The 12,033-nt window shown below is 33.6% G+C and overlaps 1 protein-coding gene across 1 annotated transcript; it reads left to right on the top strand.

Moving 5' to 3' along the window:
- Window positions 1-8,193: 8,193 nt before the first annotated feature.
- Window positions 8,194-11,023, top strand: LOC149491514 (succinate dehydrogenase cytochrome b560 subunit, mitochondrial-like). Its single transcript, XM_089699842.1, has 3 exons — window positions 8,194-8,267; window positions 8,512-8,771; window positions 10,718-11,023. Exons 1-3 carry the CDS (start codon window positions 8,194-8,196, stop codon window positions 11,002-11,004), a joined length of 621 nt encoding a protein of 206 aa, XP_089555968.1. The 3' UTR covers window positions 11,005-11,023.
- Window positions 11,024-12,033: the final 1,010 nt, after the last annotated feature.

Below are 12,033 nucleotides of genomic sequence, written 5' to 3'. Positions count from 1 at the left end.
AATATATAGAATATATATATAAACTTGAAGATATTATACTCGCCATCTTTGAATGCTCCCCCCACTCCCCCATGCAACTATTTCACTGTACGAACTATTGAATCGTAAACAATGGACTATTGTTAATTATTTAGAATAATAATTTAAAAAATATATTCATGAGTTTTCAATCTTTAGTGGTTTAAAGTTAACTCAAAAATGGAGCATTTTCGTAAATTTTCTAAAAAATCTTAGAGAAAGTGTAAGAAATGTTATAGTATGCTATATATTCGTGATCTACTCAATAAGTTCTTTCATTTGATACCCCACGCGGCATGTTTTGGAAATGTTTATTTTTTTCTTTGTATGCCATATTTAATTACCGGGGTGCGGGGAAGGGGACCACAAAACTGGTTGGCAACATCTGTCTATAGGATGTCTGGGATCTATACAATATATATCAGAAGTTAGATTTAGGTCCGCTATTTATGCAAACGAACATCTCCTTGGAGCCTGCTCTATATACAACTTAAAGAAAATATTTAAAGAATATAGAAAAGACTCAACAATATAGCCCTACATGAAAAAATATTTTTCCTTTTCTCCATATTGAATGAAAACTACTGTCATAATATATACCCACAAAGAGTGAAGGTGAACACTATTGCTCTAAAAATGTGTCTAAAAATAAAAACTATTTTAATTGACATCCGATCTGTTATAGCTACGTTATAGTCCTTTTATATTTCATCCAAAAACTTTATTATTTGATATGCAGGAATAATTGACCATGGTATTCACTCTGTGGTTGTTATGCATTCAGAATTTATCATTTGGAAAAACATGGTTTGATATAGTCCATTGAAATATACATTTTTTAGGTTCTAGCGTTCAATTCAAACAGTACCTACGCAACCCTCAGTGTAACTTTTCGATGGACTAATATCACTGTAAGTGAACATATAGGTACTACCTTCATGTTAACTAGTAGGTACACTGTCGGTCAAAGTTGGAGTTAAAATTTTGGTTTAATTCAAGTCTGTTTAAACCTTAATCTCTTGCAGATTACAACCCTAATATTACAAGTTTATATTTTTAAGTCTGAATTATAAAATCTAAGATAAATTGCTAATATTACCTACACAAAATCTACACTCCCTTATAGAATATACTTTTTGAATTCGATAAATCAATAAGACAGACTTGAGACCTAGACTAGAAATTTGGAATGTAGAGAAATTTTTAACGTTTAATTATTTTTATAGGCTCAAAAGGTGGCTATTAAAAGCACCATCGAATTAAACTTTTACTGAAGCGATGTTCAATTATCGACGCGTAATAACCGTCTATTGTCTCTTAAAACTATGGGATTTTGTGTCCACTTAATAATAGAGTCCAGTAGAGACCAAAATAATTACATGTTATTTGAAAATGTCGCCGTGTAAAGGTTATTTTGTCACCGATTATTAATTGGAATATAAAAATATACATTGTTTCGGGTTTGGTTGATTCAAATAAATCTGTGGTATCTGGGAGACACCTGTTAACTCCAAAAAGTTAAATTTTCAGGAGAAGCAATTTAACATATTATTGATGTATTATTGGCTGCTAAAAATCGGATATAAGATATAAATGAATTATGTCATATTATAATGAAATATCATATATTAACCCTTTTTTTGCTTGTACAGTTTACAAAATTGACGCAGTAGTTTAGCGAATAATGTGACTTATCAGATTATAACCAAAAAAAAAATATTGCAGTGGAATGGACTTATCTCAAAATGAGCAAAATAAAAATAATGATTATTTCATTGCTATTCATTTAATTAAAACAATTTTACGTTATTTTTGTTATATTTCTTTATTTATAAGTTAATTTCACAATGGAATCACTCTTATGGCTAATTTTAATAAAAGTATGGACTTAACAGGAGTGTACATGCAACGAAAAATTTAAATAAAGGCACATATCAAATAAATATCAAAACAAAAGAATCACTCATTTGGATACTAATCATAATCTTCTTCGCTATCTGAGTAGTTTTCCAAAACAGAAGCTGATTGGTTTAAATTAGAATAGAAATCGCGATATACTGGATCAATGAATTGCATATGATCCATTAAATCTTTAAACTTTTTGGTTAAAGATTTAATGGATCAATCGCCAATCCTCCGACATATGCCTGTTCAGGGAGTAATGTTTCTAAACAAAATATACTTTGCCTTCCTCTTCTTTTCATTGAAAATGTCCTAAAAGGCTTTTCAAAGATTTCTCATATGAATACTTAAAACTTACTTCCGCTGATTTTTTTTCAAATTTTAGCCAGAAAATACTTTTCCAAGCAAAAGATTGTTTTGAAATGTCAATTTTTTTTGACAAAATTCTTAGTAGTTTCGAAAAACCGTAAAATTCGGTTTGTGTCATAAATTTCACCGAGAAATTTTTGCTTGTCATTTTTATAACATTCAACTGCAATATTCGGGTTGTACTCTTTAACAAATCTTTCTATCAACGCATGATCACCGTCACACTCTAATAAAATGAGTGTGACCTGGCACGAGAAACTTGTGGTGGATTTCGGTAGATTTTTGAGCCAATGCAATACAATACATAACAGGTAAGTAATATACAGGGTGGTTCTAAATTACGTTGACAAATTTGAAAATAATAAATTAAAAAAAATGGGGCATGCTGCGTTGCTTAAATTGTTTTTTAATTATTATTTTCACATGATTTGGCGCCAACTTAAAGTTATTTGTGAAGAGCATAAATTAAAAATTAGTAATTTTTTGCAATAATATCCTTTTATGGTAAGCGGCAGTGCGAGATACTGCGACTTTAATACGATGTGCTTGGCCATCTTGGTGATCGTCCGGGAAGAGGCAGAAAAAGAACTCTGAGGACGCCTAGGCTTCGACATATCGTCAAACAAAGATTGACCCGCAATCCACAAGCCAAGGTAAGAAAAATGGCTCGAGATTTAGGTGTAAGTCATTCAACGTTGCAACGAGTTGTTAAAAATGAACTCAAGTTAACAGCATACAAGCTGCGAAAAGCGCAGCGGTTGGGTGATAAAGATAAAAAAATACTCCTTGATATAATATGTCGCTTACTGAAAGCGCGCTTCGCTGGTGAAGCGTGGAAAAATATTTTTTTCACAGATGAAGAAATTTTTCCTATTGAACAGTCTCATAACCGCCATAACGATAGAGTTTACTCTCCTAGTCGCCCCGGAGCCACATAAATTATCCCCCATCGGCAAAATGGTGGTTATTTTGAAAATAAATAGATATTTACATTAAAATAACACTGTATTTTAATTATTTAGTAGTCACCGTTATATATACCAAATTGGAAATATAAATCCAAATCTGATAAGTTGCAATAATTAACATGTAGGTATCTCATGTTTTTGGTACATACGCGGTAACTGGGACTTAACAAGTTTTAGTCCATAGGCATAAAGCTTGGAATTAACATTTATGTACTTGTTATATTAGTTATCAGGTTTGGCATCAAAAGTTACTATGATATATTAATGATAATTATAATATATCTTGATTGTAGCAAAAAATCTTGGATTTAACAGGAGTGTACATTTTTTTTTTCATTTACTTCCCGTGGACGTAGAGATATCACGCCTGGATCAAAAAAATCTGCGCTTTCTGTACTTATCAAACATGTATCTAACAAAATTTTGCCAAAAATGGAGTTAACAGGTGTCTCCCAGATGCCACAGAAATTAAAGTCTCTAGGAGCTATGGGTGTATTGCCGACGCTGAATAATCTCTTAGAAAATAATCTTACATTAATTTTATAATATCGACGATGATATTTTCATGTACTTCGTTATTTCTATAATCAATAATAATAATTAGTTATCAGTAGAAGTTAGTAAACTACTTAAAATATCTACATTTATGAATGAAGGAGGGTTCATCTTCTACCTTAATACCTGAACATATATTACAATTTAAAATTTTCAAGCACTTTTGTGAAACGACAAGGTAAATTTAAAACTTAAAAGACGAACAACGTCCAAGCTGTCTTGTATATGTAGGTATTCATTAAAATTGCGTATTGCACCGAGAAACATAAAGGTCTTAGAGCGTAAACGCACTATGCGGGTAGCCGCATTGCGGGTAGCCGTCCGGCTGACCGCAATCACAATTATGTACGTAATATTCATTTCTATGCGCACTGTGCGGTCTGCGGTAGCCGCATCGCAGTGCGCATAGAAATGAATAATACGTACATAATTGTGATTGCGGTCAGCCGGACGGCTACCCGCAATGCGGCTACCCGCATAGTGCGTATACGCTCTTGGTGTTATTTCAGTATGTCATACGAGCAAGGATTATAATTTCATTTTCTTTGAGATTTTGTTGCTTTCATCTAATTTTAACTAGAACACGTGCTTTTCTTATTTTCACCAGAAAGCACAAATAAACATTTATTTTCAAATATAACAATTTGTAGAATAACCAATGTTTAAATGAATAATTAGTGGAGTTTGAAACACAAAAACAATATTTATATTATGCGAAATGTATATGAAATACAAGTTTCGACAGTCAACTACCTACAAAGAACAACGTAAACATGTTGCTAAGCCAGACCTCAATTAATTGTGCCGGCAGATTGATATCGATTGGACTCCGCTGAACCGAAATCTGTGGCATACGACAATCGATACAGGGCTTTTCAGCGTGGGGTGAAAGCGTGAGTGAGTGAGTGACTGAGTGAGTGAGTGAGTGAGTTATGTCCAAACTCGGGAACATTGAATGTAATGACTCAATTTAATAAGTGCATCTAATCATGTTATATGTAACGATGGTTTAGCCATTAGTTTTATATTGGAGTAAGTGGTTACACGTTATATTATATTTTCAAGAAGATTAATTATTACATTGGTATAATTATGTATTTGTTTTTTATTTTATTTTTTTATAATTGTTTTTAATGGAAAATTGGTCATCTATTCAATTAATGATCGTTACCTTAACTTATTTTGTTCGCCTCAATGATCTTTATATTATCAAAGTAAAGAAACAGAATGTATTTGCAATATTTTCCATTGCATACATTTACAATGGAACACAATAATAAGGCGATTAGAGATATTTCATATTGTAACATAGTTCTTAGCAAAACATATCATACAAACATTGGAAAAGAAATATTTAACACCTTACAAGATGTGAAAGTTCTGTAAATATTGCTATTGTAGTATTGATAAGCTTGTTATCATTGAAAACACAGCTTTTGTTAAGTTCATAGAAAGAAGACTTAATTTCTTGTTTTCTTGCAATACGCAAGGAAATCTTTTGAGGTCAACCTTCAATGTTGTAAGTACTTTGAAAGAATGAAATATTTATATTGAAAGTACTCTAGTTATTAGTAATACTAGTGTAAAAGGATAGGTAAGTTGAGTCATGTATTAGCTGGTGGTCTCGGTTATGCGCATATATTTTTTTCGGCGGACACAAAGCGAAAATCATTAAAATACGTTTTTCACTAATAATACAAGTCTCAGTGCGACTCTTAACTTTTATTTATAGAAAAGATAAAGATTATTATGTATCTAATTAAATTATCACCAATAAGAACAGAATTCTTAATATAGACTCTAATTGTATTGAAAAGCAATAAAAATGGTGAATGTGATATTAATAAAGATCGCACTTTATGAAGGAAGCGAAATTAATGAAGTCAAACGGGCGTTATACAGGGTGTCCCAAAAAGTAGTGATGAACGGAAGCTGGGAGGTAGAGGACGAAGAGGGCTATCCGAATCACCCCCATGTGTGTTATGCGATTTTTTGTATTTTCGGAGTTATTACATTTTTTTCAATTTTTCATCTATCGCCGAGTACGATGATATTTTTATTTATGGTGACGTGAATTATTGCGCTAGATGCTTGATTTTTTTTGTGTGCTAAGCTGAAAGATAGGCTAATTCAGTTTGGTAACATTTACTATCGTTAGATCTTCGAATGGAATAAAAAAAAGAATTAAATGCCAAGAAAGATAAAATTACCCAGTATGTTCATAACTTCAAGGGCACATAAAAAAATAAAATCACACAAAAAAGGTTTTCTATTTGGCTTTTAAAAACTTGCTCTATCGATCAGGTAGCTACCCTAAAAATTTCATTTTATTATTCAGAAGGCTTCAATCGAAAAATTGAAATCTAAATGTGGTAAGTGCAAAATTTTTATTAACATGATGATCATTAAAACCAATAAATAGGTGTTTAATTACCAGATTTTTTTTAAAATAGTCCCGCTGTTGCTCAATGCAAGTGCGACATCACCGTAAAAAGTTGTCTTTTAAATGTCTGAATGCTCTTTTATCATTTTTAATGGTTTCTTCTGCCACTATGAATTTCCGGGTTATTTCGTCCAAATTGTGGCATTCTCTCAAGTAGCTGAGGTCTTTTTAGTATCCCCATTGAAACAAATGAATGGGGTTTAGGTCGAGGGACCGTGGAGGCCAGGCTTTAAAGCAGGCGTCACCGGCGCATGCGCAGGCTGCAACGACCAATCCATCTTTCAGTGTATTTTTGCCCTTTAGCCTGGCCTCCACGGTCTCCGGACATAAACCCTATTGATTTTTTTTCCGTGGGGATACTACAAAGACGAGAGACTGCCACAATTTGGACGAAATAACCCGGAAATTCATAGTAGCAGAAGAAACCATTAAAAATGATAAAAGAGCATTCAGACATTTAAAAGACAACTTTTTACGGTGATGTCGCACTTGCATTGAGCAACAGCGGGGCTATTTTAAAAAAATTCTGGTAATTAAACACCTATTTATTGGTTTTAGTGATCATCATGTTAATAAAAATTTTGCACTTACCACATTTAGATTTCAATTTTTCGATTGAAGCCTTCTGAATAATAAAATGAAATTTTTAGGGTAGCTACCTGATTGATAGAGCAAGTTTTTAAAAGCCAAATGGAAAACCTTTTTATGTGATTTTATTTTTTTATGGGCCCTTAAATTTATGAACATACTGGGTAATTTTATCTTTCTTGGCATTTAATTCTTTTTTTTATTCCATTCGAAGATCTAACGATAGTAAATGTTACCATACTGAATTGGCCTATCTTTCAGCTTAGCACACAAAAAAAATCAAGTATCTAGCGCAATAATTCACGTCACCATAAATAAAAATTTGATCGTACTCGGCGATAGATGAAAAATTGAAAAAAAACGTCATAACTCCGAAAGTACGAAAAATCGCATAACACACATGGGGTTGATTCGGATAGCCCTCTAAGTCCTCTACCTCCCAGCTTCAGTATATCACTACTTTTTGGGACACCCTGTATAGTCGAGTGTCACGGTGATAGCACAGACTCAATCAATACAGGGAAATAAAATTTTTTTTAGAAACTTTATTAAAGGAGACTCTAAATAAAATCAGTTTAGGTAGAAATGGGGAAATCTCATTTTTTATGGTCTTCACCATTCGAAAAAGTTTTGTTACATCACGGTCCGATACTTTTTTCTAGAGCTTCTAGTCGTTATGACTACAAGATGTAGTCCTAGTGAGTCCTACTATTGATATAACTCAACCAAACTCAACTGAAGACTCTACCGAAAAGTTTTCAGCGTGGTAATAAGAATTTCTGTCATAAGTAGTAAATTTACATGTACCTACCCCGTGTGATCTAACTACAATCTTTTATCTTGCTAAATAATAATTAAATCTTTCTTTCTATTTCATAAGCGAATAATCTATCGCCTTCTACTTCTTTAGTGAAATGAATTTGTGCACCTGGATATTTGAAAAAAAAAATGATAACTTTTAACCTTTATAAATTTTTTAGTCTTCACGCTATCCAATAATGAATATTGATTTCTCACATCTTCAATACAACGCTGTAATAAATGTGTTAATACAAAAATACACTAGGAAATTTTCAGCAGGGAAGGGTTTAAAAACAGGACTACAGATCAATTATTGGAATGAGTCAAACATACATTGTTTTTCATTTTATATTGTAGCTCCGAGCGTGTACCTACAGCTTTACTTCGGTCAATCAAAACCAGCAATCATTATCCCAAATAATTATTACATTTTTATAATATTATGAGTTTCGTTACATACGTCACGGACAGAGAATTAAAATGGTTGTGTTATTGTGACAGAGCTTGTCATTGTGTTATTTTTGAAACTGGGAAAATTGTTTTATAAACATGTTTTCGTTACTTATGAGATCACAAACTTTTAGACGAGAACTGGCTGTATCGGTTTCTAATAATTATTTCAGGTAAGATGGTTTTTCTTATCATTCTAAAGCAAACGCTATTACACAGTTGAATACTATATTCATAAACACGTATTCTATAAAATTAATAGAGAAAGAAAGCTAGAACGGACGAGAGAACAATTAAACATACACATGCAATTTGTATTGTATTTTTATGTTTAATTAATTAAGATAATTATTTCTATGTATTTAATTTTGTATTTATGGTGAATAAATGATTATGATTATGATTATGAATTTTCAGATCAAATTTGCTAAAGGCATCTACGCTCTGGGCTTCAAAGTATCGCGAGTCAGGCGATTGTTGTTGTGAATCTAGCGGCTCGGGACAATCACCCGGCGGGGGGAAAAGCAAACACCAAATTTCATACACACCGTACAAGGCGCCTCCCTTTCAACAGCACGATCTGAAAAATATGACGTTGAACCGTCCTATGTCTCCTCACTTGACTATCTACGCGCCGACTAATCCCGCCATGACTTCGATAGTGGAACGCATCACAGGTAACGATTAGTACATTCAAGTAGATAGCTGATACTCGGCAGTACAGACTAATCTTGTAATATAATACCGCTCAAGTCATGCATAATCCTGTCTTATGTCGGTTGTCTTGTATTATGGGAACGTCAATGCGATTGAACTGTATGAAATGTATATCGTATGACGGTACACAGTTTGTGATATACTTTCTACCTAACACCACTTACACTATAAGTGAAAGGGATTACTGGACACTCTTTTCCCGATGTTATTATATAATAAAAGTAGGACCTTCATTTTTGTCCCAATATTTGTCCCAAAAATTGTGGACACGCGCTCCTGTCACTGATCATGTCGATTCAATTACGCGGCGGCGGCAGCAAACATTCACAGGCGTCCGCGGTATGCATATACCACCCTATACGTTCCATATTCAAGTACATAACTTACATAAAATGCTTTAAATATTTACTTTTCTTTTTATTGAAACGAATTTAAACTTACTTTACAAATTTAAATTTACTCAGTACTGAATTAATATTTACATAATCACATTCATCACAATATATAATAAGAGTGTCACCCGTCACCCTGTATATTAATACTTGTTAAGATTTTATTTTAACCACGCCATTTATATAAGACCATAATAATATCTTCATTATTGTACAGTAATACTAGAAATGTATTATAATATTACCGTTCGTAATAGGGCTCGATAAAGTCTAATTCGTTCCTAATTGGCATCTTATGGTAAAGATAAGTAGCAATATGTTTGCCTCATTGTTCGAGGCTTAGTGTACCTACATTGTACACTCTTCAGTATACAGTTTCTCAGTAACATCCACTTATGCTGAATATTAGCGATAATCCGCTAACACGATATAATGCAAGTGAGTACACCGCAGCATGGGATAGGTAATGTTATGACTGCTTTACAAGCTGATATTTATAGGTAATTTTTTAATGGAAACGAAGTTGGTTAAGTCCTTATTGAAAATTGACTCATTTTTAAAAATCAGTCAATTTTCAATAGCAAATAGTTTTACTATTAGCTACATTAGAATCTTATCTAAAATACGTACTAAGGCATCTAAAGGTTCCTTGAATGTCTATTCATTGTGTATTTAAATTAAAGTTCTACTATATCTAGCTATTATCCTATTACAGCTTTTTATTAGAGTGTAACATCCGCGAGGCAATATTAATTACGGGACAAATCCATATCGTGTATCAATACACGATATGGATTTGTCCCGTAAATTCGTTAACTATCGGTTTAACGGTTCAGAGTACAGAAATAATGACTTCGCAGAAGATTCCCGGTTAAATAGATGCAACTGTTTGCTTCAATTATTCAAAAGTACAATTTGAAATATCGTTTAGTATCCGATTTTTATTCTACTAATATTATGAGATTTTGATTAGTTACTATTGGGACTTTAAGAGCGGCCGTACACGGACTGCTCGAGCAGTTAACGGCTGAGCGACGTACACGAACTGCTCGAGCGGTCGGTCGTCTACAAACCGCGCAGTTGACGGCTTGAAGCGGTCGCGACGACTCGAGCAGTCCGTGTACGGCAGTGAATGAATGTCTATAGTTCACCGCGCGGTCGCGGCTTCAAGCCGTCGGACTCAACTGCTTGAAGTGATCCGTGTACGGCCGCCCTAATTTGATTTGATTGGGACACTATAAAACTTTTAAAATAATATTACGTCGCTTTTAGTGGCATTTAACTAAAACCTTAATGTGTGATAATGTGAAAGAATAAAAATTTCAAAGTTATGAGTTTACTTGGATGTTATTTATTTCACAATTTTATAAAATAAAGTCGCACCGCTTTTCATTCATCTATCGTATATTGAAAACATTCCATGCTTAATTAAAACAAGTTAAAAGTAGGAGCAAAGGATATACGATAGGTAAAATCCACAAACAGCTCAAATAATCAAATTAGACTACCTCCAGGTACAATTGTGACGTTCTACGCGCTAATGTTCGCATGCGGCTCTCTGTTCCTCTCCAACGGGATTGAAACCTACGTGTCTATGATACAAAGTCTAGATTTGTCGCGACCACTCATATTCCTGATAAAACTATCACTCGGCGCTCCGTTCGCGTTCCACTATTTAAACGGAATTAGGTTCTGCTTGTGGAATGCCGGCAAATTGCTATCTATCAAAGAGGTATACGACTCTGCGAATAAGGTGTTCATTGCTACTGCGATTTTATCCGTGTTGTTTGCGCTGATATGAAAAGCCACGGTTGTTGAAAACAAACGGCAATGTTTAATACATTTACTAAATTTGGATATTGATGTGTTTTAATTGTGTGTGGATCTTATTAAATGTTAGACTGGAATTTTGTTTTATTTGTGCATTTCTATAACTTTAAGTTAATTTAATTATTATTACACACGTGGAAAGGATATACCTGATAATATAGTTTTTTTTTACAGTTTGATGTAAGTAATAAGAATTAGTTCGAGAAAAAGAAAAGTTTTAATTACAAGTACAAATTAGTGGAAAAACTTTAAAATTGATGATGATCTTGGATGAAACCTAACAAATGAAAAGATGATAATATTGCTCACTTGGAACAAATGTGAAGTCACTTTGTGGGTATGAAGCATATTCATTATGCCAACATTTGTATCACTGATCGATTTTATTTAAGAACAAGTAGTTGATCAGCTTTCTGTGTCCTGCCAGACCGAGACATGTATTTTCTTCCACCAGTAATCGAACCCATGACCTTTCAGTTCTACCACAGTTCTACGCCCTGGCGTTAACTACTGCACAAAGGAGGAGGCTCGGTGGGAATATTCACGGTTTATATGAAATTTGCAATTGCTCTTTTCGCATCCCATATTGTATGTAATATGCCTATCGCAATCGATGACCCGTGATTGCTTTCTGATATCCATTTGAGGGTAATAAACAAGCAATAATGTTTGTATTGACGGAATTGGTTTTAGGTTCTGTGTAGTTTGTCATAATATAGACCGGGAGATATTGACACAAAATTTCGAGTCATTTGTAACAGTATGGCGGTTCTACAGGGGTTGTTGTTTGTTTGTCTGATGAATCTGAAAAATGTTTGCAGATTTTCGGCGGTATGGCGACGATTTGGAATCGTCCGAAAAGTATGGCATGGCGATTTTCGTAAATGGCTGCACGACGATGGTTACCTGTGCAAAAGTTAGCCTGGTACAAATCGTTGAATTGTTTTTTTTAAATCAACACATTCGCGTCGGTATGGCGGGCTGTAAGTCACACCAGAAA

The sequence above is a fragment of the Colias philodice genome, chromosome 1 (assembly GCF_061535455.1).
Source record: "Colias philodice isolate Cphi_HAF_F1 chromosome 1, ilColPhil1 Martin Lab GWU primary, whole genome shotgun sequence".
Classification (NCBI taxonomy): domain Eukaryota; kingdom Metazoa; phylum Arthropoda; class Insecta; order Lepidoptera; family Pieridae; genus Colias; species Colias philodice.
Note: the sequence above shows the minus strand (reverse complement) of the source record. Positions and strands in the feature narration are given on the sequence as shown.

What these genes read in the sequence shown, in the direction of transcription:
- LOC149491514 (XM_089699842.1), top strand. Translation starts at nt 8,194, where the DNA reads ATGTTTTCGTTACTTATGAGATCACAAACTTTTAGACGAGAACTGGCT. An exon ending in GTTTCTAATAATTATTTCAG is followed by an intron (nt 8,268 to 8,511) that starts GTAAGATGGTTT and finishes ATGAATTTTCAG; the next exon opens with ATCAAATTTGCTAAAGGCAT. An exon ending in GATAGTGGAACGCATCACAG is followed by an intron (nt 8,772 to 10,717) that starts GTAACGATTAGT and finishes GACTACCTCCAG; the next exon opens with GTACAATTGTGACGTTCTAC.